At 44.5% G+C, this 22,638-nt stretch overlaps 1 protein-coding gene across 1 annotated transcript; it reads right to left on the bottom strand.

Annotated features, from left to right (window-relative positions):
• Nucleotides 1–7,310: 7,310 nt before the first annotated feature.
• LOC122370284 lies at nucleotides 7,311–21,970 on the bottom strand. Its single transcript, XM_043345752.1, has 5 exons — nucleotides 21,652–21,970; nucleotides 19,756–19,918; nucleotides 10,369–10,454; nucleotides 9,695–9,857; nucleotides 7,311–8,065 (listed from the first exon to the last, which is right to left on the bottom strand). Exons 1-5 carry the CDS (start codon nucleotides 21,724–21,726, stop codon nucleotides 7,932–7,934), a joined length of 621 nt encoding a protein of 206 aa, XP_043201687.1. The 5' UTR covers nucleotides 21,727–21,970; the 3' UTR covers nucleotides 7,311–7,931.
• Nucleotides 21,971–22,638: the final 668 nt, after the last annotated feature.

Raw genomic sequence — 22,638 nt, forward strand, 5'->3', positions numbered from 1 at the left:
AACTGTCGCTAACTTGTCGAAATCTGTCGTTGATCCGTCGAAAGTCTAGATTCACTGATTTGTTGACGGTCTCTACTCTCGCTGATCCATCGATAGACTAGACTGTCGCTGATCCACAAGTCTCTGCTGTCGCTGTCCGCTGATCCGTCGACAGTCTCTACTGCTGCTGATCCGTCGACAGTCTGTACTGTTGCTGATCTGTAGAAAGTCTTTGCTCTCGTTAATCCGTCTTAAGTGTATTGTCGTTAATCTGTCGACGTTCCTTGCTGTCGCTGATCCATCGATAGTCTATTATCGCTGATCTGTCGAAGTGATGCTGATCTGCCGAAGTTTCTACTGTTGCTGGTCCATCGACGTCTTTACTGACACTGATCCGTCGAAATGTCGCTGATCTGTCGACAGTTTCTACTGTCACTTATCCGTCGGAAGGTCGCTGGCTGTCGGGAATCTATACTGTTGCAGGATTTGTCGAAAGTCTCTACTGTCACTGATCCGTCGAAAGTCGCTGTCGCTGATCTGCCAAAATTCTACGTCCCTGATCCGTCAACGTCTCCACTGTCGCTGATATGTCGACAGTCTCTAGTGTCGCTGATCCATCAAGGTCTCTACTACCGCTGATCTGTCGATAGTTAACGCCGTCGCTGATCTGTGGACAGTTTCTGCTGTCGCTGATCTATGGACAGCGAAGCTGATCTGTGGAAGTTTCTGTTGTTGTTTATCCATCGAGATCGATGGACGTCTCTACTGTCACTGATCCGTCGAAATGTCGCTGATCTGTGGACAGTCTCTACTGTCAATGATCCGACGAAAGGCCGATGACTGTCGACAATCTCAACTGTCGCAAGATTTGTCTAAAGTCTCCACTGTCGCTGATATGTCGAGTCTCTGCTGTCACTTATCCATCGAAGTGTCGCTGATCTGTCGTTGATTCGTCGACAGTTTCTACTGTCGCTGATCTGTCGACAGCCTAGCCTGACTGATCCGTCGGCAGGCTATTGTTGCTGATTCGTCGGCAGGCTGTACCATTGCTGATCCTTCAACAGTCTCTACTGTCGCCATCGGTCGATACTGATCGTTGGTCGTACAATAATTTCGTTTAACCATTGCTTAGAAGTACACCTGTGGGTCGTCTTTGTGTAGAAAACGCTTTCATTTGTTTGTTTTTAAAATCTTGTTTTGTAACCTTCTTTGCGAACTAGTTTTATCCAGTCATAAGTATTACTCGTTTTGCTTAGATCTATAATGTCTTTTTACTAAGATCTACTGTGATATTTTCTTCGATATATTATGCTTTATTGCATGGCTCCTGTGTTAATTTGGCATGAGATATTTTTTACTATTGCCCGGCATCAGGTTACTGACCTTTCAGTGTCAGGTTACTGACCTTTCTGAAGGTGAGAAGCGGTTGCCATGTCAACGGTCAATAGTAAGTTGCTCGCGCAGTGGTGTTTGAACAAAAATTCAAATGTCGTAATTTTATCGTCGTTTTCTCAGACTGTTCAGTTTGATTTCGTGATTGGCTAGTCAAGTCATCTAGAACTGGGCCGTCATTTGAACATGTCCGTTCAAATGCCCCGATTTAATTTGTTGGAGCCGCATGAATTGGATGAGCTATTTTCATCGCGCAGGGCTCAGGGCACTAAAAAGGTGATTAAATCAGCAGAAGACGTCTTCATTGAGTTCTTGCAAGTAAAAGGCATATCTGTTGAAAGCTGCATGCACAGCAACGATGTCCTGGACAACGCTGTGAAGGAGTTTTTCATTACTGTAAAACGCAAGAACGGCGAACGCTACAAATCGAAGAGTCTCCACACTCTCAAGTACGGCGTGAAACAGAAAACAGAAAACAGAAAACAGAAAACAACTAAGTGTGTGCCGTAGACATGTGACGTGGCTATGATTGTATATCCAATACATTCAATTGTACCATGATATTTCTGTTTGGATATTATTATTACGGGATGAATGAGTAGGTACTAAGTAAAGATTCCGAGAGTTGGCCATGTAATAAAACGAATACTGCATGGGGGAGCGGGCAATAGCAAAAATATTGCCCTCTGTAACGTCACTGTCGCCCTCGGGTGAAGACCTCCACAAGTGCTATTGCCCTCGGCTTCGCCTCGGGCAATAGCACTTGTTTCGGTCTTCACCCGAGGGCGACAGTGACGTCACATCGGGCAATATTTTTTGCTATTGCCCGCTCCCCCATGCAGTATTCGTATATTAAACTAAGATCTATGAAGGAAAACATACATGATAAAACTAAAACAAAGGATATCTAAACGATATCAATACTTAACACTTCATTATAATTCCAACTAAGATGTACTAGAAATAAATAAAACATAAATATAAACCTTAAACAAATAAACCGGAAACAAAATTAAACAAATAAACAAAGATATACACAAAACAAAGGATACCCTTACGTAACACCTCTATGATTTTCAGCATTGACAACAATTACCTGGACCTCTGTATACTTTGCTATACATAGGTTGGGACTCGGGTCCGTAAATAAGTAAAACAAAAAGTTTTTTTAACGATTAAACCATTGAAGTAAAACACCTGCCGTTAGGTGAACATTAATTTTTGCCTTACCTGTGCTTTGTTTCGTTTTTTTTGCACGATTTGTGTGATTTATAAGAACGGCAGAGCTTCGCTTTTTATCGAGGGTACATTCTTAATTTCTGATTGCTTACTTTTTTACCAATTATGCGATGTTTGAGCTGCTGCTGGTGGTTTTAACTGAAGTTATATCGTATCTCACTGCTTTACAAATACACTGATTAATTTAATTCATATGGATTGCGTAATTATCTGAGGTGGGTATTTGTATCTTTATTAATGCACTAAGCCTCTCTTCACAAGTGATTATCACGTACTTAGCCAGATGTCAGCATATAACACAGACACACACGGCAACTCGCATACTCGCAGAGGAACCTTTAGTCCATATCCTCCATTTTTAAAACGTCGATTCATTTAGCTTCTTTCCTTGAGCCGTCGGTTTTCCTGAGAGTTTTTATTTTACGTATGAGCAAGCCACCAGAGGTGTTAGCAGTTGCCGTAATTTTGCGCAATTTTATCTTTAAGTTATATTTCTAACGCGGTTGATTTATTCAGTAAGTGATATAGAGACTTTGATGGACGACATTGGACACGCTCATGGTAAGACAGCTCAGCATGGTAAGAAAGCTTTCTACTTAATTTATCATTTATGTGGTACCATGTCTCAGCTCATTGTATTAGAAGTTAAGTTAGGTATTACGGGAGTGTATAGTTTATTGTTTGAGGGCCTGTATGTTGTATCGTTTTTTATTGTTGTTGTTTTTTGTTGGCACTTTGGGTGCTATCTGAGTTAACGAAATGATAAAAACTTCCTGCCTCTAGAGGCTACCAACAGTCAAACAATTCATTTGAACAGTCATTATGCAATGGCTATGTCATAGTGCACTCAGTAGGCTCCGCTAAGTACAAAACATTTTATTCCGTACAAATGCGTGGATTTGAAGAGCTCGTCTCTTTTGTGTCATTTGGTGTAATTTAGTCAAAAGTAGCCTGATATTTTAGGTGCTACTTTTAAATCGATTTATTTGGTTGGTATTTTCATTTGAACGTTCTAGGCAATGGACCGTGCATGGAGCGTTTCGTTGTCAGAAGCTCTAGACTGGTATTTCTTCTTTTGTCCATTTATGCCTGGAAAGTTAGTGTACGTATTTACATAACGGACTTGAACAAAAACGAAACCATGCTTGCATTTAACTAAATATGTCAGCATAAATGCTAAGACCTCCGACAATGCCCAAAGCTGTTGCTCTTGTTAATGTTCCCATTAACGAAAGGAGAGGAAAGGGGAAAAGAAAGGGGAAGGTAGGTATGCTTGCTGAGCAGTGAGCACTGGGCAGTGACCTAACAAGTCAGTATTTCAGGGATGGTACGTAGGTACTGTCACAAAGATAGCCCATCGTTGCTCTGAATTATCGACATATATTTGTGTGAAAATGTTTTTATGTGTTGATTCGTGTTTTGATCCCCTAAATTTGTGTGGATCCTATGTTTTGTCGTGTACCTAGGTATGTCATAGCTAGTAGCTACTATAAATTCACCAGCTAGCCGCACCACACACATAAACATGGATATACCAAATAACAACAAGTAATCAAAATGACCGTAAATTGAACATCACTTAACAGTGAATTACAGAAAAAGTATATGGGAGGGCTACCGATTTTTTGCGCAAGTTTGCCAGCGTTGATTTAACGTTTACTTTCATGCTTTGCACCGATTGGCGCTCGCGCATTTTTGCAAAGGAGCATTAGCGGTTGCAGGCGAGTTTCGTTCGTCAAATATTTTTCAAAATCTTTTTAAAGTGTGTTTTTCCGGCGCGAACGGGTTTAAGTGCTTAGTGAAGCAATTTCTTTTTCAAGATACATGTAGAATTAATTTTCTGATGAAAAAATGGAAAAAAGGTTCGTATATTTGTGTATTTAATCGTTTTGGACGTGAATCATTTTCAAGTGTCCCTGCACATTGAATCATTTCATTGGTTTGCATTTATTTTTCCTGGATATAAACATGAAAGCTGACATGATTTATGTCACTTTTGGTCGTTAAGATTGTGAAGCTGTTTATGATGCGTGTGTCTTATTGTTAAATTATTGGGTAAATTTATATTATCAATTTGTTTAACATGCTTTGAGTGTTCAGTTAAATTGGACACTGATGTTATGGATGATTATTGATCACGTTAATTTATTTCGAAGATGCCTTCCGTGTGTTGGTATTTGTGTAGAGATGGACTTCTGAAATAAGGCTCAGCGATGTTGATAACCGTTGCATAGCTTTTTTATTTGGAGACGGTCTAAGCTATTTCGTCTATTTAGTCTTGCGATTAGAGTATGTGATGTATTGTTAACCGTAAAGCATGAAGTATATCTAAAAATAAGTGTTAACTAAACTATCCCAACGTAGAATTATCATTTCTTCGTGTAGGTATGACGTACTGCACTTAAATTATACATTTTTTTCCGCGTGTCATGATTTTCTCCGAAAGGTCAGTTAAATGCTTCAGTAGCTGTATCCACATAGTGAATGGTTTATAAAGTTCTGAGTAGTTGTTTGGATGATCCTGACTAATATGGGATGCATAGTGTCTATAATGCGATGTGTACCTATTCATGGTGTGTTTGTTTGTCTGTTAACTTATTTTTCGGTTTTTATTGAATGTTGATCGTTGAATTCAATTTTGGTTAAAGTAAATGATGCCCATTCGTTTATTGATCACCACAGAAATTACATGAATGAATTTAAGTGTTATTAAAGGGTGACTGGACCATGTGACTGGTTTTATAAGTCTGAGAGCTAGGTATGCAGGTAGACAGGTATGTGGCAAAACACTATAGGTAGGTAGGTAGGTTGGTCTAGGTTTAGGCCATAATACCAATGCTTAGGGTATTATGGGTTCTGGACAGTCGTCAAACACCGGCAAAAGCTTGCAATAACTTTGATAATAAATGTACTTCTGCTCCTATAACAAGACTAATAAATGTACAATTATTTACCGGCAAGTGACGACTCTCCAGGGCGATGTCCGCCGTATCCCTCCGGCTCCACGTGCCGGGCATCGGGCAACAGGGTGACATCAGGCTGACCTCTTCTGATCTCGCTGTTTACAATGGGTACTGGGCATTCACGGCTCGCCGGTCAGAAAATAATATCTTCTATATTATTGGTTGTGTCTAAAATACTAATATAAACTAGCTTACAGCAAATTTTTTGTGGTTTTGTTTCACTTAAAAGGTAGGTACAGTATATGATCGGAGGCCAAGCTTTGCCCACAGCTTCCACTATCCACGTAAAAAAAGCTTATGTGCGAATATCACTTGAGCAAGTTGACATTATTTTTCACACCAGCGGTATTCTTTTCTGCCGTGGCCATGATTTTTTGTGGACTACTTTATAATAAAAATTAGCGTCGTAAAATTTGACTGCATCAGTGCCTATTTTTTTTGACACACTCATGTCATTGTCGGACTGATGTCACCCTGGCTAAGAGAGGGATAACAAAAATAAATGCGTCAAGTACCTTTCTCAATTCGTTAGTCTATTTTTTTTTACCACGATTCAACGACCACGATTAACAATTTACGAATTTCAAGTACGATTTCCGATTTCGAAACGATCTTAGACTAACGACTTAGAATTTAGGTACTTAATTGGTGCATTTATTTTCCTGGCCTGTTAAGTTCCATCTACATGAGAAAAAGAATCCTGTTTCAGCAACGTTAACATTTTAAATCTCAAATAATGTCCTATTAATGACTCCGATATCTCCTCATTCACAAGTTACATCCTTCTTGCCTTCTTACCTCGCGTCTCCCGTGCTCCCTCATCTCATAACTCCCATGTGCAGCTTTTCATCCCCAGCCCTCATACCTGGGACGTGTCTTCTACTACTGCAGGCGCGACGTCCGTCGCCGCTGTCAGGAGAGCCTCAGCCAGCGAAGTTTTTGACGAGACCCGATCGGCCGGTAGCGTTTGATGCCGTCCTACTTGGCTCACTGTTAATATTAACACAACGCTATTCCGACCGTTTTTTTTTTTTGCAACTCTCTTGGATGTTATCACACGGCAGAATTGCTGCAAAGTAACTGCCCCACCCCGGCTTCCTGGCCTGACAGCCAAATCAAATGTTATGGCCGGTTGAGTGGTGACATTTCTGACGTCAAACATGTGTCGGCGAGTGGTAGAGGTTGCAGCGGCTTTGCAACGTGACATTTGTAGCGTGCATAGCTCCGCGCACAACTGGGCTATTCAGCCATACGTGCCGCCGGGGGTGGGAGGGGAAGGGGCAGAATTTGCACTCCTGGCCCTGTTGTGTCCTGTCCAATTTCCGAACAGATGGTCATAGAACGACGGGTAAAACGGCAATCGAAAGCTCTCAACAAGACCGACTTTTGGAGCACAATTTTCTGCCCTAAGAGGTCACAGGGCAGATCAAGGTCAGGTCAAGGGTAAAAACGGCATGTTTCTCCATTACTGGCTTTGGAGCCCAGTTGGCGAAGAATTGGTTGAGATGGATCACCTAAAACTTCTTCTTAGCTACCAAAACAAGATGCATAGCATGCAATGTCATAAAGGTCAAAGTCAGGTCAGGTCACCAAAGACGTACTATCTCATCCATGGTGTAGTTTTGTCATTGCATGCGATCGTAATGTTATCTCATCTTGCTGTGGGTTCGTTCTTCTTATCTACGCCATGCACCTTTTCCCGTATGCAGTAACTTCCATCTTGCCACAGTGACAAGCTTTGTCGAAGTTTTCTGTGCATTTTATTTCAATAGATAATCAGATAGCCCCAACGGTAAGCAGAGCATTTATCGCACATCGCCCGGGCTAATTGGTTAGTTGTAGGTGTCATCCTGAATGAGTTCAATCTAATTGTTTACTTTTAACATTGAACAAGGAGCATTTATAAAGGCAGTAAAGGTTGATGTGCGAGAAAGTGGACGAAGCAGTTATAAGCAGGCATAGACTACTTCATATCTTCATATGCGATAGTAAGAAGAGGTACAAATATACAACACGAGTAATAAGAAGATACAAGTATAGTTGTCAATAACACTTGCTTAAATATAGTATAAGCTAAAATTGGCATAGACTCGTTTCCAGTCTTCGAAGTAGTTACCCCAGTTAGTCTAGTGTTGGACAACTATTTACTATATCCGTTTTTAACGTTTTTTAGAACGTACATATAAGTAATAGGCTCATTACGAACACAATAGGCATGTTAATATGTTAAAGGCACAGCTAGTCCCGCAAGAAAAGCAGGTACTTTAAGTAAAGCCCGTTCTCTCGATCGAGGGACGTCAGGTCAACTGAAGACCCAGCTCAGAGCCGGGACCCACAGCTAGCGTCATCTGCTTCTCTCTAGTACTTGTTCTCGCCAACAGGTGTCAGCACCTGGATGGGCTCTTCCTCTGGCATCGGGGCGACTTGCTCTTCCATCAGCTGAAGGTGATGGTAGTGGCTGAACACGCAGAGCCACCCGTACATCGTCAGAGCTGCGACGAGAAATGACGCAGCGGGTCAGAAATGAGGCGAGCAATGACGCAACAGACCAGAAGCAACGGTGAGGAATGGCTTGGCTGGCCAGAAACTTCAGCTAAAAATGAGGGTGGAATATCGTTGGGGACTGGGAGTCGGGAGTGACCTAGGACATCTCAGCGTAACCTCAACTGATAAAGGCTGTACATAGGATTATTATAATGGTGCTAGATACACACAGCAGAAAATAGTACTATAAATCTCCCTGAGATACCAAGTGAGCTTCGATGATCTAACCAATAAGAATGCTTCTAAATAAACGAAAAAAAAAACAATAAGAATGAAGGGCTATATATAAACGTACAGGGTGGGGCAGCATAATCGGGAATAAATATCAAACGGGATTATTTGGTCATGAATTTAAAAATATAGCTCCAAGCACTATTTTAACAACATCCCATCAATCGGTCACCTTTTACCTATCCCTCATCCTATTTGACCGCCCTTCGCGTCGATAACCTTCTCAAGGCGGGTCCAAAAGCACGCGCATGCACGTGCAACCTCCTGCTTGTCCATGATCGCCCATCAGCTTCGTACCTTGCACTGAAGACCGTTTTTACTGATGATAAGTTGTTCATTAAACTTCTACCAAAAAACGCTCCATATAAAGAATTTGGTCGGATTTAAATCGGCGGAGTTGAAGGACCAGAAGTTTTTGGTTCATCTCAGGTGGAGGTGCCCTACACAATAACATGTCGTCCTCACTGCAGTACCAGCACGGACAGAGTCCTCGTAAGACGTGATCTGGACCGTCAGTGATCCTCTCTTCCGACGACTCCACGTGAGTCTGCCAGAGTGTGGATGTATTTACCAGAGGTGCTCGTTTTATCCGGGCTCGATGAAGTAGGGTGCACCACGTGCACCTCCCTTGAAGACCACCCATAGGTCCATCACCTCAACAGGATGTTTACTTTGCATGACCGCTGCAATATTCTCGATACAATCCTGTATTTGGCATGCCATTCTTTTTTATCGTATTCCAGTCGGTGATAAGATTTTTGGTCGCTGAAGTTTTGAACATTGTTTCTTTTTAATATGCTTAAGAGCTTCTTCCTTATATTCAAGTGAGTCATCTTGTATGTCCTCTGCTAAGAGTTATTTTACGACGATTACGTTAACTTTTTGTCCTAAGTATCCCCACACAATCCTTATCGTCCGTGATAACACGTTGACCTGTCCAGCAACCTTTACGTGGAATGGCATTGTTTTAAACAAAATGTTCTTGTTTTACTCGTTTAACATTAGTGTCTATGGGCGCGCGCAAAGCACTTGGAGCACCGTCGAACTATTTTGCTGCTCTTTTCCAGGAAGTTGCATGCTCATGGATGTAGTCATGTCAGATGATGCACAACTTTTGGGCGTTTCATTGCCATGATATAATTTATCAAAATAATGCCATGCCTACTCATGACCAGAGCCCAAAAAGCATTCCCGATTATGCTGCCCCACCCTGTAGTACTTAGCGGTTTAAAAGTCCTATGATAATCAGACAAATCTGCTTTTTACTCTTATAGTACATAAACTTATTACTTTTTCATGCTTACTCAGCATTGGCACCAATAACATCCAATCTCTCAAAACCTCACCGATCTCTGGGATGATTCCCAGGCCGGACATGACGAGCCGCTCCTTGGACCTGCTGTCGGGCACTCCGCCGGCCATGTAGAAGAACATGCCGACGCAGATGGTGACGGTCAGCAGGCGGAGCAGCACCACGGTCAGCCAGGGCAGCATCAGGCAGCGCATACTCTGAAGGGATACAAACGGGGGTGTCAGTTTTGTCAGAGTGGAATGCGTTTCACAACTGTCAGGGCAGCATCAGGCAGCGCATACTCTGCCGAGTGGAAACGCGGAGCTGTGTCAGTTCTGGCAAGTTTTAAACCAGTTCTGGCAAGATAGACAAGGCAGGGTTAACTTAGAGCATGGATGTTGTCAAATCGGCACGGAACGATTATAACGGTTACTCTAATCTGGTTATTAGAAGCCCATGAAGGTGGCAAAGATAAATATTTTCATTGCACAACATGCGTTGGTATTTTGTCTAAAACCAAGCTCGTTGCATAATGCATAATGCATAATAAGTAATGCTCAGGAGTCAGGAGCTCTTTCAGTGACCTAAGGTGTGCTGTCATTCAGAGTTAATCACGTCCATTGCCCAGTGATTATCCTGTTTAGCGACATCATAAGTTCTACAGTAACGGCCCAATGAACCAATACTCACCACAAGTGGCCCGTTGACCTGCAATGACCTGCCACTTACCTGGTATACGCCGCTGATCAGCATCAGAGCGGTCAGCGAGGAGCCCACAAAGTAGATCAGCAGCACGATCAGCACCGTGTACATGTCTGAAACGGAGGAGACAATATTGAGTAAGAACCATATCATACAGTCAATTATCGATACACAGAGAAGTTATTTCCTTATGAATAAAATCAGCTCAGGTATGTAAAATACCGAAACCTTAACCCTCGCCCTGGCAGGGGGGGGGGGGGTCGATACGACCCCCGTAAGGTTTTTCGAAGATAGTGTAAAAACGGCGGCGCTCAGATTTGCCACAGCCTATGGGGCAACCTTTTTACATATGACCTGAAAATTTCAGGTCCGGGTGACCTTGGGTCAGGTAGCCAGGTCAGAGAAACCGGTACCTACAAGGTCATGATCAATTTTCAATTTTCTTTTTGCACCCGTCCAACTCACAGTTTTTGACTGATTTCCTTCAAACTTTCAGGATGTGCTAAGTTCACCGAGTTGTATAACATATAGTTCGTTTTTTTATGTCACTGACCTGAGGTCAGTTAGAGGTCATTACGTCGTAATGTTAAGCCTATGGGAAAATACTAAATTCGGAAAATACTGGAGATATCCGCTTCGTTCTATCACTTTTGTGCTTTGAAACCACTGTACTTAACAGCAGGTCACTTGGTGCTTCTTTGTTTGGTGTACTTATCCATGGGTCAGGTCAAATGAGGTCAACTGAGGTCAAATAACGTTTTTGCCAATAACTTGGCACATAATGACGCTAGAGCTTAAAAATGGTGTCATTGTGTTCCTTGTGATCAGCTGAATCGAATGATATGCGATATGATGCAATTTGAATTTGGTTTACTTGAACTTGATTAATTAATTAAAGTTTACTTAAAAATTAAGAAAAACTTTAAGCACACTTAAGCAAGCAAAAAGCATATTCGACGCGCCTTGACGCGCTGAGGTCACTGGTGCTTTTCTTTTTTCTTTATCTTAATTAGATCAAAAGTTATAAGCGAAAAACGTTTGACCTGTTTTTAGCGACATTTTTACATTTATACACCCCAAAGCCCCCCTAAATATTGATCTAGAGCAACCAAATTTGCACAGGGGCGAGAAATCTAGGAAGCTCACCTACCTACTAAATTTGGTGTTTCTAGGTGTCATAGGAGCCAATCGCGAGGGGTGGGGGGTCGCATCGACCCTCCCCCCCTGCCAGGCCGTGTTATGAAAAATGCCCTGTCAGGGCGTGGGTTTATCTTCAATGACTAAAATGCATATGGCTTATAAGATTTATAATGATGTATTTCAGATTTAAACCTTTTTTTGCCTTGGATAGTTGTAATCCCAGGTTAAACGTTGAAGAAAAGCTCTGATTAATTACTGCTTAAACGTACCTAAATTAACCTATTGTCCTATTGTCCTATTGTCCTTTTGTCATCATATATACCGGGTGGCCCAGAAAAAACGTTCCCAACTTTAAATCAATATTTCTCAGAAAGTGATAAAGATACAACATTGAAACTTCGAATAGTCAATGCGGCACACATTTTCAGTAAATGGTGTGATTTTTATGTTATTCGGTCAATTACTTTTTAAACGGTTCGTGTTTCTAGCATGCCATGTAAAAATCACTTTTTTGCTCTGATGTTTACCAAAAATGTGTGTGAACGGGCCACTTGCATCTCGGCACCACGGCCTACAGCCATGACTGCTACTGGCAACTAGTCTCATTGGTGGTTCAGGCCTCAGGCAAAAAAAAAACATCTATATTACTATTTGAGGTGACGTAGTTTCTGTCTATTACGAAGGTCGCGACATGGTGCCACGTAGCGCGGGTTACAAGTCACACCGTTGCACCTACCGCGCTGAAGTTTGCGCAACTCATAGAACAAGGATGGACAACGTGCCTTTGATGGGTCTCAGCTCGATCGGATCGATAGCGAGCGCGTGGCGCGTGCCCAAAAAGTGCAAATTCGCGTCATAGACTTTACATGTATTAATCGGCTGGTAAAAACGGGCGAAAACAGCCAAATTTGCCCGACACGGGTCCGGTCCCGGTGCAATATCTCGGTAACCGTGGGCCCGACCGGTACGGGGAAAACAGCATCGTGTAGAGAATCGAACGGGCTATCGAATGATGTGCGGTGCAGGGGTTGGCACGCGCCACGTGCACCGGGGAGGACACTTTCTTTTGAAAAATGGACGTTTTGGACGGATTTTGGAATTTATATTAATTTCAGGTGATCGTCAGACGGAATGAGTTGAAACAGCGCCTATTAGCAATAAAAATGTACCGTCTCTCATGGAAAAATTGTGAAAAGCTAATTGATCAAAAACAATGTGGAAAAAATCGCTGAATTAAATGGTATTTGTCCAAAATGTGCCACTAAATAATTACACGGATTTTGCTGCTTAACCTGATAAGTTTGACAATTGAAAATGCTATCATTAGAAAGAGCATTCAATTCTCTCCAAGATCCAACCACCACGTTTGCATGACAAGCAACGGTATTCTTAAAAATATAAATGTTTCAAACCTCTGCAAATCCATTTTTAGCAAAATTATCTACGCCTTTCATTTGTCACAAAACTACGCACCTGAATTATAAAACACATTTGACAGGTTCACTGAACTATTGACAGTTTCTGAAGCAGAAAGCATGCTTATCAGACACGGGCACTTCGATCCGATGGATATTTTTTTTCCAAACCAAAACGTTTAGCCATCAAAAAGCAATCGACCGAAATGGATAGATAGCCCAACCGACACAAGAAAACCAAACACCCGCCGATCGTAAATACCCCTTTTCGCGTTGCGGAGCACGCGGGTCACCCTAGTTCCCTCTATAGTTCGTTTTTTTTCAAAAGGACGCTGGCTCCAAGTATGTTTTTCGAACAAGCACGTGTTTTAGCGAGCAAAACGAGCAAAAACTGAACCTGAGAAAATCGAACGTCGACTAATTTTAACATGTTATTTCTTCCCGATAATGTCCATATGGGCGTTTTGGAACCAGATATGAGAACAGCGGTGACGTCATGCTGTCGAACATGTATTTCAATGTAACTTATGACTATCATGGACGGAACCGCTTACTCGATTATAAGCTGGGCAACAGTGAAAAACTAAGTTTCAACCCAAATTCGTTGACACTTGTCCCACTGCACGGACATTTGGGTGCCTGCTGCCACCAGTGACGCCATCATAGTATGTTCATTTTTAAGAAACAATTTCCAGCTACTTACCGTGCAAAATTTGAAATCGATTATTTTTTCGGTAAGAAATTCTTGGCCAGACACTGAAGCTGCTAAAACTCACGTGAGAGCTTCGATATTTTTTTTTTGAGTTATTTTGTATTGGAGTTTTCTTAATTACACAAAGCAAGTCATAGGTACATCAGACCAGTATGGTAGGTGGAAGCCCATCAACTAGCATGGACGGCGACACAAGTATGGCGCTAGATCTGGGTCAGACATAATGTCGCGATCTTCGGTAACAGTATAATTTTCTTTCATTTCATTGAATATTTGCCTAGATCTTTGCAACGAATTGGACAATGATCTTCCTTTTCTCTCTGAGGACTGCGATTTTCCTACCTCCGTCACATCAATAGAAAGCAATTCTAACAACAGATCAGAGCTCTGCGCTTGAGGCGATTCGGGAGATATGTACTGCTCTGGCTCAGAGTCTACTTCTGGAGCTTGCTGTTCGAAACGAGACACATACACATCACCATCGCCACAATCATCAGCTGCCGGGGCCAGTAAAACGGATGCAGCGTTGCCACGAACAACGGCCAATGACAACCGCTGCCACAGCCATGCCTGCTCCCGACGGTCCCCGGTGTTTGCGGCCATGCGCGCACCCAATTCCTTCACAAAGGCTCTGGTCGAGGGACCACAGGCACCTGTCGTCTCAAATGCCACTGGTTGGAACATATAACGTGTGGTAAACTTCTCGTATTTGCGACATTTGCGCGTTTCAGCGTCCTTAGCTGCAGCGCCGGCTGAGGTGGCGGCTGACGGGAGGTGAGATTCTGCAAACGTATTAACGCAAGTTGCGTCCCAAATCATTGCCTTCCCTTCAGCGAATGGGAACACCGTCATGCCATCGGGCCTTTTGCCGTCGCCGCGGTCGATGCCGGTTGGCTCTAGAATCGCTGGAATGCAAGCGGTCTGCAGAGCGCGCCTGACCACATCGTTGAGTGCAGTATGGCGGGGGTGACGTCCCGCACTCAGACGACAGGTCAGGGCATGATGACCTCTGCTGTCCGCTCGCGCTCCACATCGGCACTGGTGGGGCTGGCAAACATCGGCTCCCACACGCAGGGCAACAGCGATGCGGAGCGTCTCGGGGTCCAGTAGCGTGCCGAGGGCTGCAGAGGGGACGGCATGCAGCCAGGAGCCGCTCTCCGGGCGCAGCTGCGGATAGGAGTCTGGCTTGATCCAACTGGTTCCCGGAGGACAGCAGTGACTTCTGAGTCTGTTCTGCCAGCACAGAATCCCATGCGCGTTGGCTGCAAACAGCGTCACCAGTTGGAGGAGCTGCGTTGTCGGCTGCACGGATCCAGGCGTTAACGGTTTGGTCACGTTCCTTGGCCATGCTGGTATGGATCTCTCCTGGCAGTATTGTTGTCAACAACGGCAAGCAGTGATTCAAGGAGGCAGCGAAGCTGGGCAGCGCGAGGTCTTGTGCGCGTCGTAGGCCCAGGCCGCCAAACCTAGTCGGTAAGCTAGCCTGTTTCCAGGTCTTGTCGTCGAAGTGAACGTTAGTGATGGTTGATGTTGTCACCCTCAATTTTTCGTCCAGTGGTTTTAGCAGTTCCAGTTGGCGGTAAAAGGGGGATACGCGCAGCAAATATTGCAACTTGGGCATCCAAATGCAGTTTCTTAACAGAAATAGAGCAGAATGACTGTCAATGTATTGTAGACGACCGGCCATTCTGTCAAATTCCTCGTACTTCTTGGTAATGACGGCTTCAGCAGCTTCGTCAGTCACAGGCGCTCCTAGCATTATGGCCTCTGATTCTTCTGTGACTGTCGCACCTGGGATGAGCCGGTGTAATTGAAAAACATTACCTTCGCGCTTCTTCTTCGAACATGCCCTCGGAAGGATGATCTCACATTTATTGGGGTTCACATCAAGACCAACCCGAGCCAAGGCAGGGATCACACGCTCCAAATCTTGGCAAACCGTTTCGATGTCACCTCCGATAACCGCATCGTCCAAGTACCATATGTTAAATGGAGACACCACTTCCTTTGACGCTGCTTGCACAGCAAGGGAGAAAACGGCTGGACCGCATGGGTCTCCTTGCTGCAGTCCTGTGGCCGACTCGATTCTGGTGGTGCCAAAGTACAGGGAGCTCGGCTGAGAATAGGCTTGCCACATCAAACGATACAGTGACGGCGCGTGTTGTCTGACGGCGCTAAGGAACTTGTCGCGTCTAACAGTGTTGAACGCATTCCGCATGTCAATCTTGACGAGTACTTCGTTATCAGGCAAGTTAGCTGAGAAATGCCGTACTGCATGCACTGCCGCTTCACAGCCACCAGGGCTGCCGTAGCCGAGCTGAATCGGCCTCAGCTGCTGACCTAGCTCCTGTGTAATTGACCTCAATGTTATCTTGGTAGCAAGTCGCCTGTAGACTGAGCCGACGGCAATCGGTCGCAGGCCGCCATCAGATTTTCTTAGTGCTGTCAGTGACGCGGAATAGAATGCGTCGCGTGCACAGGCTGGAAGGCGGCCTGCGGCGGCAGTGTTCACCAGCGCCGTCAGCGCGGTCACCAGGCGGGCGCCGGCCTCACCTGCAGACTTCCCGGTCAAATCTTTCAGGTGAGCGGGTCGGAGACCATCCAAGCCGGCACTAGATCCCGAGTTAAAGCCGTTTATTGCCGCCATGACATCCGCCTCTGTTGCGTCTGCCGGCTCCTCCAACTCATGATCCGGACAGGGAGGTAAGTCGAGATCAGTAGGTGCGGCAGGATGCTTAGCTTCGAGCGCTGTAACGTTACTAGCGGATGGAAGCACCATTTCCTCGCCAGAGGTCAGCAGCCGAAGCGCGCCCTTGATGTCTCCATCGGGCAATTTTGCACAGACGCGTTTCCTTAGAGCCTCGCCAGCTTTCCGGTGTCGTGCTCCGGTGCCGCTGCATTGTGTGTGTGAAACTCGTAGCCTTCTACATTCGCCGGTCTGTGTCTGACTGCCGGGTACGTCTTGAGTGACAGCTTCAGCCTTCAGACATATACTTAAACACTTGTTGTTTGATTTAGCTGGTCAATGACCCCTCAGACACGGAATTAACCCGTACTGTTGGAACCGAGAGGGCCAGGAATGGGAAGCTGAGCAGCCTTGACCAAGCGGTTGCTGACTTCACGTTCAGTGCAGTTTCAATTAATCGCGACAGAGCGTCGGCGGTTGAAATCCTTGCTCTCTTAGGAATTCTTGGGATGACTTTGTGACTCGTTCTTAGCTTGGCGATGGTATCGGTGATATCCGGGTCCTCAAGACTGTCAGCATTGCTCACTGTCTGGCTGAAGATTGACTGAGACCTTGAGGGTACGAAACCGTCATCCGTCAGGCAGGTGGGACACCACCAGTGAGTGAGGGCAGATGCTTGCAGCGTAGTGAGACGAATACACGAAAGGTGATACCATAGGTTACACTTATTACATTGAATTGTGCGTTTCAATGTAATATGCGCTTCGATATTGAACTTTGAGCCAGCGTCCTTTTGAAAAAAACGAACTATAGCTTTTTTCCTTATTCGGTCGATTTACTATTTGATCTTCTTGAAGGGAGGGCGATCAGCAGTAACCCATGCACCGTGCCACTCCTTCGCCTTGAAACAGAACTTGTGTTGAAACGAATGGCATCCATTAACACAACTTTGGCTTAGTATTTGAATATTTAGCACATAAGTGTGACAAAAAAATATAAAATAGCAGCACACATGCTGGTATCATTCAAGCCGTTCTATTTTTTGTATTTTTTTCTAACATTGTACGTCTAATGCCGGGTTCACACCGGATTCCGGACCGGCAAAATTCCGTCTGCCGGGCCGGAAAAATGGCCAATTCCGTGCCGGAAAATTGAAAACTGGTGTGAACCGGCAAATCTGGCAACTTCTTTTGACCGGTCCGGCAGGCCGGAGAGCCAGATTTTCCGTTCCGGCAAAAAGTTGAAATCATCTCAACTTTTGCCTTGCCGGATAGCCACCGTTTGTGATATGAAATTAAGGCACGAGGGAAATAATGTTATGTTTCAGCGCTACAGGACCAATTTAACCAACGGTGCCCTAATAGTCTCGCGATTTTTCACGAGAATATAAAATTCAAGCGTAAATTTGACGGCGTTTCATTTTTATTTCAAAACATTTGCATCTCAAACGGAGTGATAGCTACATTTCTGTTTTTGTATTTCACATGACTCATGGCCTTTTCAAATTATAAATTAATTTCATTGGTTGGAAAATATCCATGACTTTATAATAAAAAAGAATATTATAGATATTATAAAGAAGCGGTGAAAAGGGCGAATTTGTGGAACAACATTGCGGACGCGCTGGTTGTAGAAGGAGCGGAGCCAGTATCTGCAGAAGAGATTATCAAGCGCTGGAGCCGGCCGCAGGACAGGTAGCACAATGTACGTATTGCTAACTTCCGTCGTCTACGAAGTGGAGCCAGCGGAGCAGATTCTGAAATCTACATTCTACAAGACACGCTGACAACACTTCTCTGCCCTCGATGCCCTCCTACACAAGCACATAGCAGCTCGGGAGGGTGGAGGCAGTTTTGCCATTCAATCGCAAGTAGAAGATTCAGGAAATACGATGGTACTGAATGCCAAGGATATTATCCCGCGCCCTGCTGGGGGTGGGGGTGGGGGGATATTTGAACCCTCCCTGTGGTTTTTCGCGAACATCTAAAAAACGGCGGTTGTTTTTGGCACACCTTATCATGCATCTTTTCTGCACATGTAAAAATTGTAGACCAAGGTCACTTAAGGTCAGGTCACCAGGTCACTTCAAGTGACCTCACCTCATACAAAGTTTCAACGTCTTCCATATGCTACATCGAGCGACCGACCTCTTTGAAACTCTCAGCGATTGATAAGGGCAACAATATGTACACAATTTAAATAAATAACTATCTCGGAATTTTGATATCGGTGACCTAAGGTCAGGTCAATTTTGTGACCCCCCCATTATAAGTCAATGGGAGAAAATTGATGCCAAGTTATGCGTTGGCTTGTTGTAAATCGTCGACATTCGACCTGAAAATCGGTGAAATTCGGCTTTCCATTACCTCTGGTGACCTGACCTTTGATTTGACCAAAAAAAGTGACCGAATTAATTTCGTCATTAATTTTGACACTCTTTCGAACGCCGCCTTCCCCGTATCGCTACGTGGCCCAGGAGCCGAGTTAAAAGGGGGGATGTTAAACACCCCCACCAGCAAGGCGTGGAAATTTAGGACCCCCAGCGGGACGCGGGTTATGGCAGTAGAGTTCAGTGACAGTCCGATGACCGATTTTGAGACCCAGCCATCTACATCAGCAAGCGTAATATCAAGCTCGCCGTCTCTAATGCGCCCTGCCCAGCCCTCAATTCCTCTTTGTTCGCAAGTGTTTTTAAACCAACAACAGCCAAAGCGCGATTGAAATTTATTAGTGTCTTTTTGTCGATACCCAGCCCGCATGCTGTAAATGTTGAATTGTATTAATCTTGCTAATATACCTACCAGTGAAGTATGGATGATTTTCGGTTGGGTGGAACTGCATCAGGGACTTGTAAAGCCGTCACACAAGTATGCTCGATTTCAAAATAATTCGGGAGATTGCTTGGTACCTACTTATCGTACTTGATGGTTGGTGATTATGACATTTCCGGCTCGACTTTCCGGTTTTCCGGTTCTAGCGACTTTTTTGACATCTAGCGACAATTTCAACATTTTGGTGCCGGCCCGGCAGACGGAATTTTTCCGGACCGGAAAACCGGTGTGAACCTGGCTTAAGCCAATCATTACTTCCGTTTAACAACGGCAAAAAAGCAAAAACGTCTTACTTCATTCAACATAAGATTGCTGGCTTGAAAATGATGGTACAGTGTTATAATTTGGCATACCAATGCGCAAAGAAGTGACGCAAACTTGATGAAAATTTTGGCTCGTTATTTGCACTCGAATTTGAGATATAGGCCTCCAAAGTTCGGAACGTTTTTTTTTTTGGGCCACCCGGTATATACCTAACTATTGTCATTGCTTAAACACATCAAACGTCATCTCTGGTTAAACGCTTAATAAATATCTCAAGCACTTAAATTAAGGGCATGTTCGGTCAATTCAACATGCTTTGAAATTATTTGCAAAAAAAAAAAACGACGAAAACGCAATTGCACTGACCTGCCGAGGCGGCATCGATGAAGTCGGTGACCACCGATATCTGACTGGAGCTGGTCTCCAGGGAGTCGGTGATGTTCTGCGCCCATTCGGTGACCTCAGCATTGTTTGTGTCCCAGGTGTTAATCAGGTGTGACACCAGGCCGACGCCGGTGATACTGGGCAGCTGGGGACGGGCGAGTGAGGGTTAGAGGTAGCTGGGGACGGGTCAAATAGAGAGAGGGTACAGCTGGACGAGTTAGGGAGAGTCAGACAGCTGGGGATGGGTTAGAGTTAGAGGCAACTGGGCCACGGCTAGAAACAGACAGTCAGGTTAGCTAGTGACTTGGCTTGGCTAGTTGATATGTGGCTTGGCGAGTTAAAAAGGGGTTTGCGAACTTTAAAAAAGGCACCAAATGCACCTGTGTAATGAAAACTCATACATAGATGCCTGTGAAAGCGTGCAATTATGAGGATTCTGATAGACCAATGTTGAAACACTTCTGCACCCCTATTTTCTACCGCCCTCCTTGCAAAGCTACGCCCACACTGCTCGACTAAAAACGTGACGCACAATACCATCCCTGCCAAACTGGTCAGTGGTCAATAACGAAAACTCACACCCGCGCTGTGGGTACCCACCGCCAGCCTTTCAGTGGCAATTCCATTCTCCCTCGGCCCACTACAATCGGAACTAGCTGCTTTGTCCGGTGGGAAGGAACAGAAGGTCTTTTTGAATCGCGACCGCACTGAAATGAAATGCTCGCATGCACCCGTTGCCAGGCGGTGAGTCGCAAATGGTAGTTTAAAACTGAGTAGATTATGGTTCAGTAATCAGTTTTTATATGCATGCACATTCTGAAAGAAAGACTGCATTCTACCGAAATTCGAGATCTGAGAATTTAAAAAAAGTCAGCAAATATGTTGGTATGCTTCTATTTAGGCGCCTACAAAGGTAAACATTTACTAGCCAAGTTGTATGCTGCCTTCATGAGTCGGATGATTGTGAATCATAACGATGTTGATAGTAAGAATAATAATGAAAGTGGTTCACTACAAAAAGTCTGTGCTGGCTTGGTTCCATGGTTCGAAATAGAACTTAAAGTCCGTCGGATCGCTTTATACGTTTTATGCCTATCACGTCTTCGGCACCGGCGGGCGCCTTCAAGGTAGGCAACCCGCACTGCAGACGGAGCAGATAGGCAACCCGCATTACACGCTGCACCGAATGGCTTGGTGCGATCTGCCGGCGACTTTACTTTCCGGTTGGAGTGGCTGGACGGTTTCTACGAGCGCGAGTATGTCGGAAAGGTGATGAAATTTGTTCAAAACATGACGCAAAAACTTAACTTTACGTGTTTCCTTGTGAGTTTAAAGAACATTCTTCGCTGATCAAAGTGCGCATTACGATGTCTGGGTTCTGAGTCATTTATCGTGCGTGCATTTATGTACGAGCGATGCCATGACATTTTACATAACCCATTAGACCATCACCTTGATGATCTTGCAGCTCCTTTGTCACAAAATAATGTGCCGCGGAAACACACACGGAATGAAATACTACAGCATGCTCGCACTCAGCTATTTGCTGAATGATTAACCGTGTCTTTTAATCAAAAGAACCAATTACAAGGCAATGAACCACATTGAAAAGCAGAAAAGGCTTAAGCGTGATATAGTTCGATGCGTTGTAAATCCAGATGCGAAGAAATCCTCGAGAAGCTGTGCTGTGCAAGAAGATAGGAATCCTTAGCCATCATTTACCGGTTCCTATAAGAAACCGATTGGTCAATAAGAAAAGAAAAAAACAGTATTAGAATTGGCAATAGAGTCATGCAATGCAGTAAACAAAGATATTAGACGTTGTCGTTGAAGGGTATAACAACTGTGACTGGAGCTTCTGAACATGCTTCAACTCACCAGTGACAGGACTCCGATGATGATGGAGCCCTGGTAGGTGTTGAAGCAACAGCAACATGTGGTCATGCAGGGCATGTTGCTCTCCTTTGTGTGGACCTCCTACAATATATACTTCAGTCCGTCCCTTGGCTATTTCATCATCCAGGTCAAAATATCACACTATCGAGTATCGGCGTTCGAAGTTCAATGTTTTTTGGTTGCTTATTTGCAATCGTAGCCACGCACACACACGGAACAAGTCTGTTCTCTTCAGCGTCACCCGGGGTAACTCAAAACCACCACCAGGCACCACTGCCAAGGCCACGCTGTTTACCGGTAACCATAGCAACCGCTCGCGCTCCGCGTCGCGTTCTTCGCCGACGTCACCGATGACAGAGCGCTGTGGGACGCCCGCGGCCGCTCTGTTGACGGACCAACAGACCAACTAATGAGTGGTGCACCTAGTGAAAACGCCCGGTGCACCCACTGAAAACGCCAGTCGAGCCGAGGAATATTCCTAATGGCGGCGACCAATGCCGCCTCAAGTTTGGTACTTAGCCGCGGCGGCACTGGACGAATGGCCACCGGTCGATGGCCCATAGCAAACAGCGGGAAGACATACACTGAGGCGAAGTACCTGCTGGGGAATGGACCGCAGTGCAAGGAAGAGGTGTTCACTGTAGCAGCAGGTGGTCGATGAAATAGTATTACAGTGGAAAGGGTTTATTGGATTGAATGATTATATGCAATATGCATAAATGATAATAATTTTGGTGGTTAATAACACCTGACATGCAATGTGTCATGGCGTCCATCGTTTTCTTTAGACGATTTCGAGTTTTGTTGCCGGCGTTTATACCAATTTCGGGCCAATTCCAATTAATTGAGTGACCACTGACCATGCGGCTTTGACCAGCTATTTATATGCGGTAGGCTGTTAAGTACTCTGTATGAGTAATGACTATATATGTAATGAGGTTCGTGCTACCGGACTTCTGGCCATAAGGC

The sequence above is a fragment of the Amphibalanus amphitrite genome, unplaced genomic scaffold (assembly GCF_019059575.1).
Source record: "Amphibalanus amphitrite isolate SeventyFive unplaced genomic scaffold, NRLGWU_Aamphi_draft 001119F_arrow, whole genome shotgun sequence".
Lineage (NCBI taxonomy): Eukaryota > Metazoa > Arthropoda > Thecostraca > Balanomorpha > Balanidae > Amphibalanus > Amphibalanus amphitrite.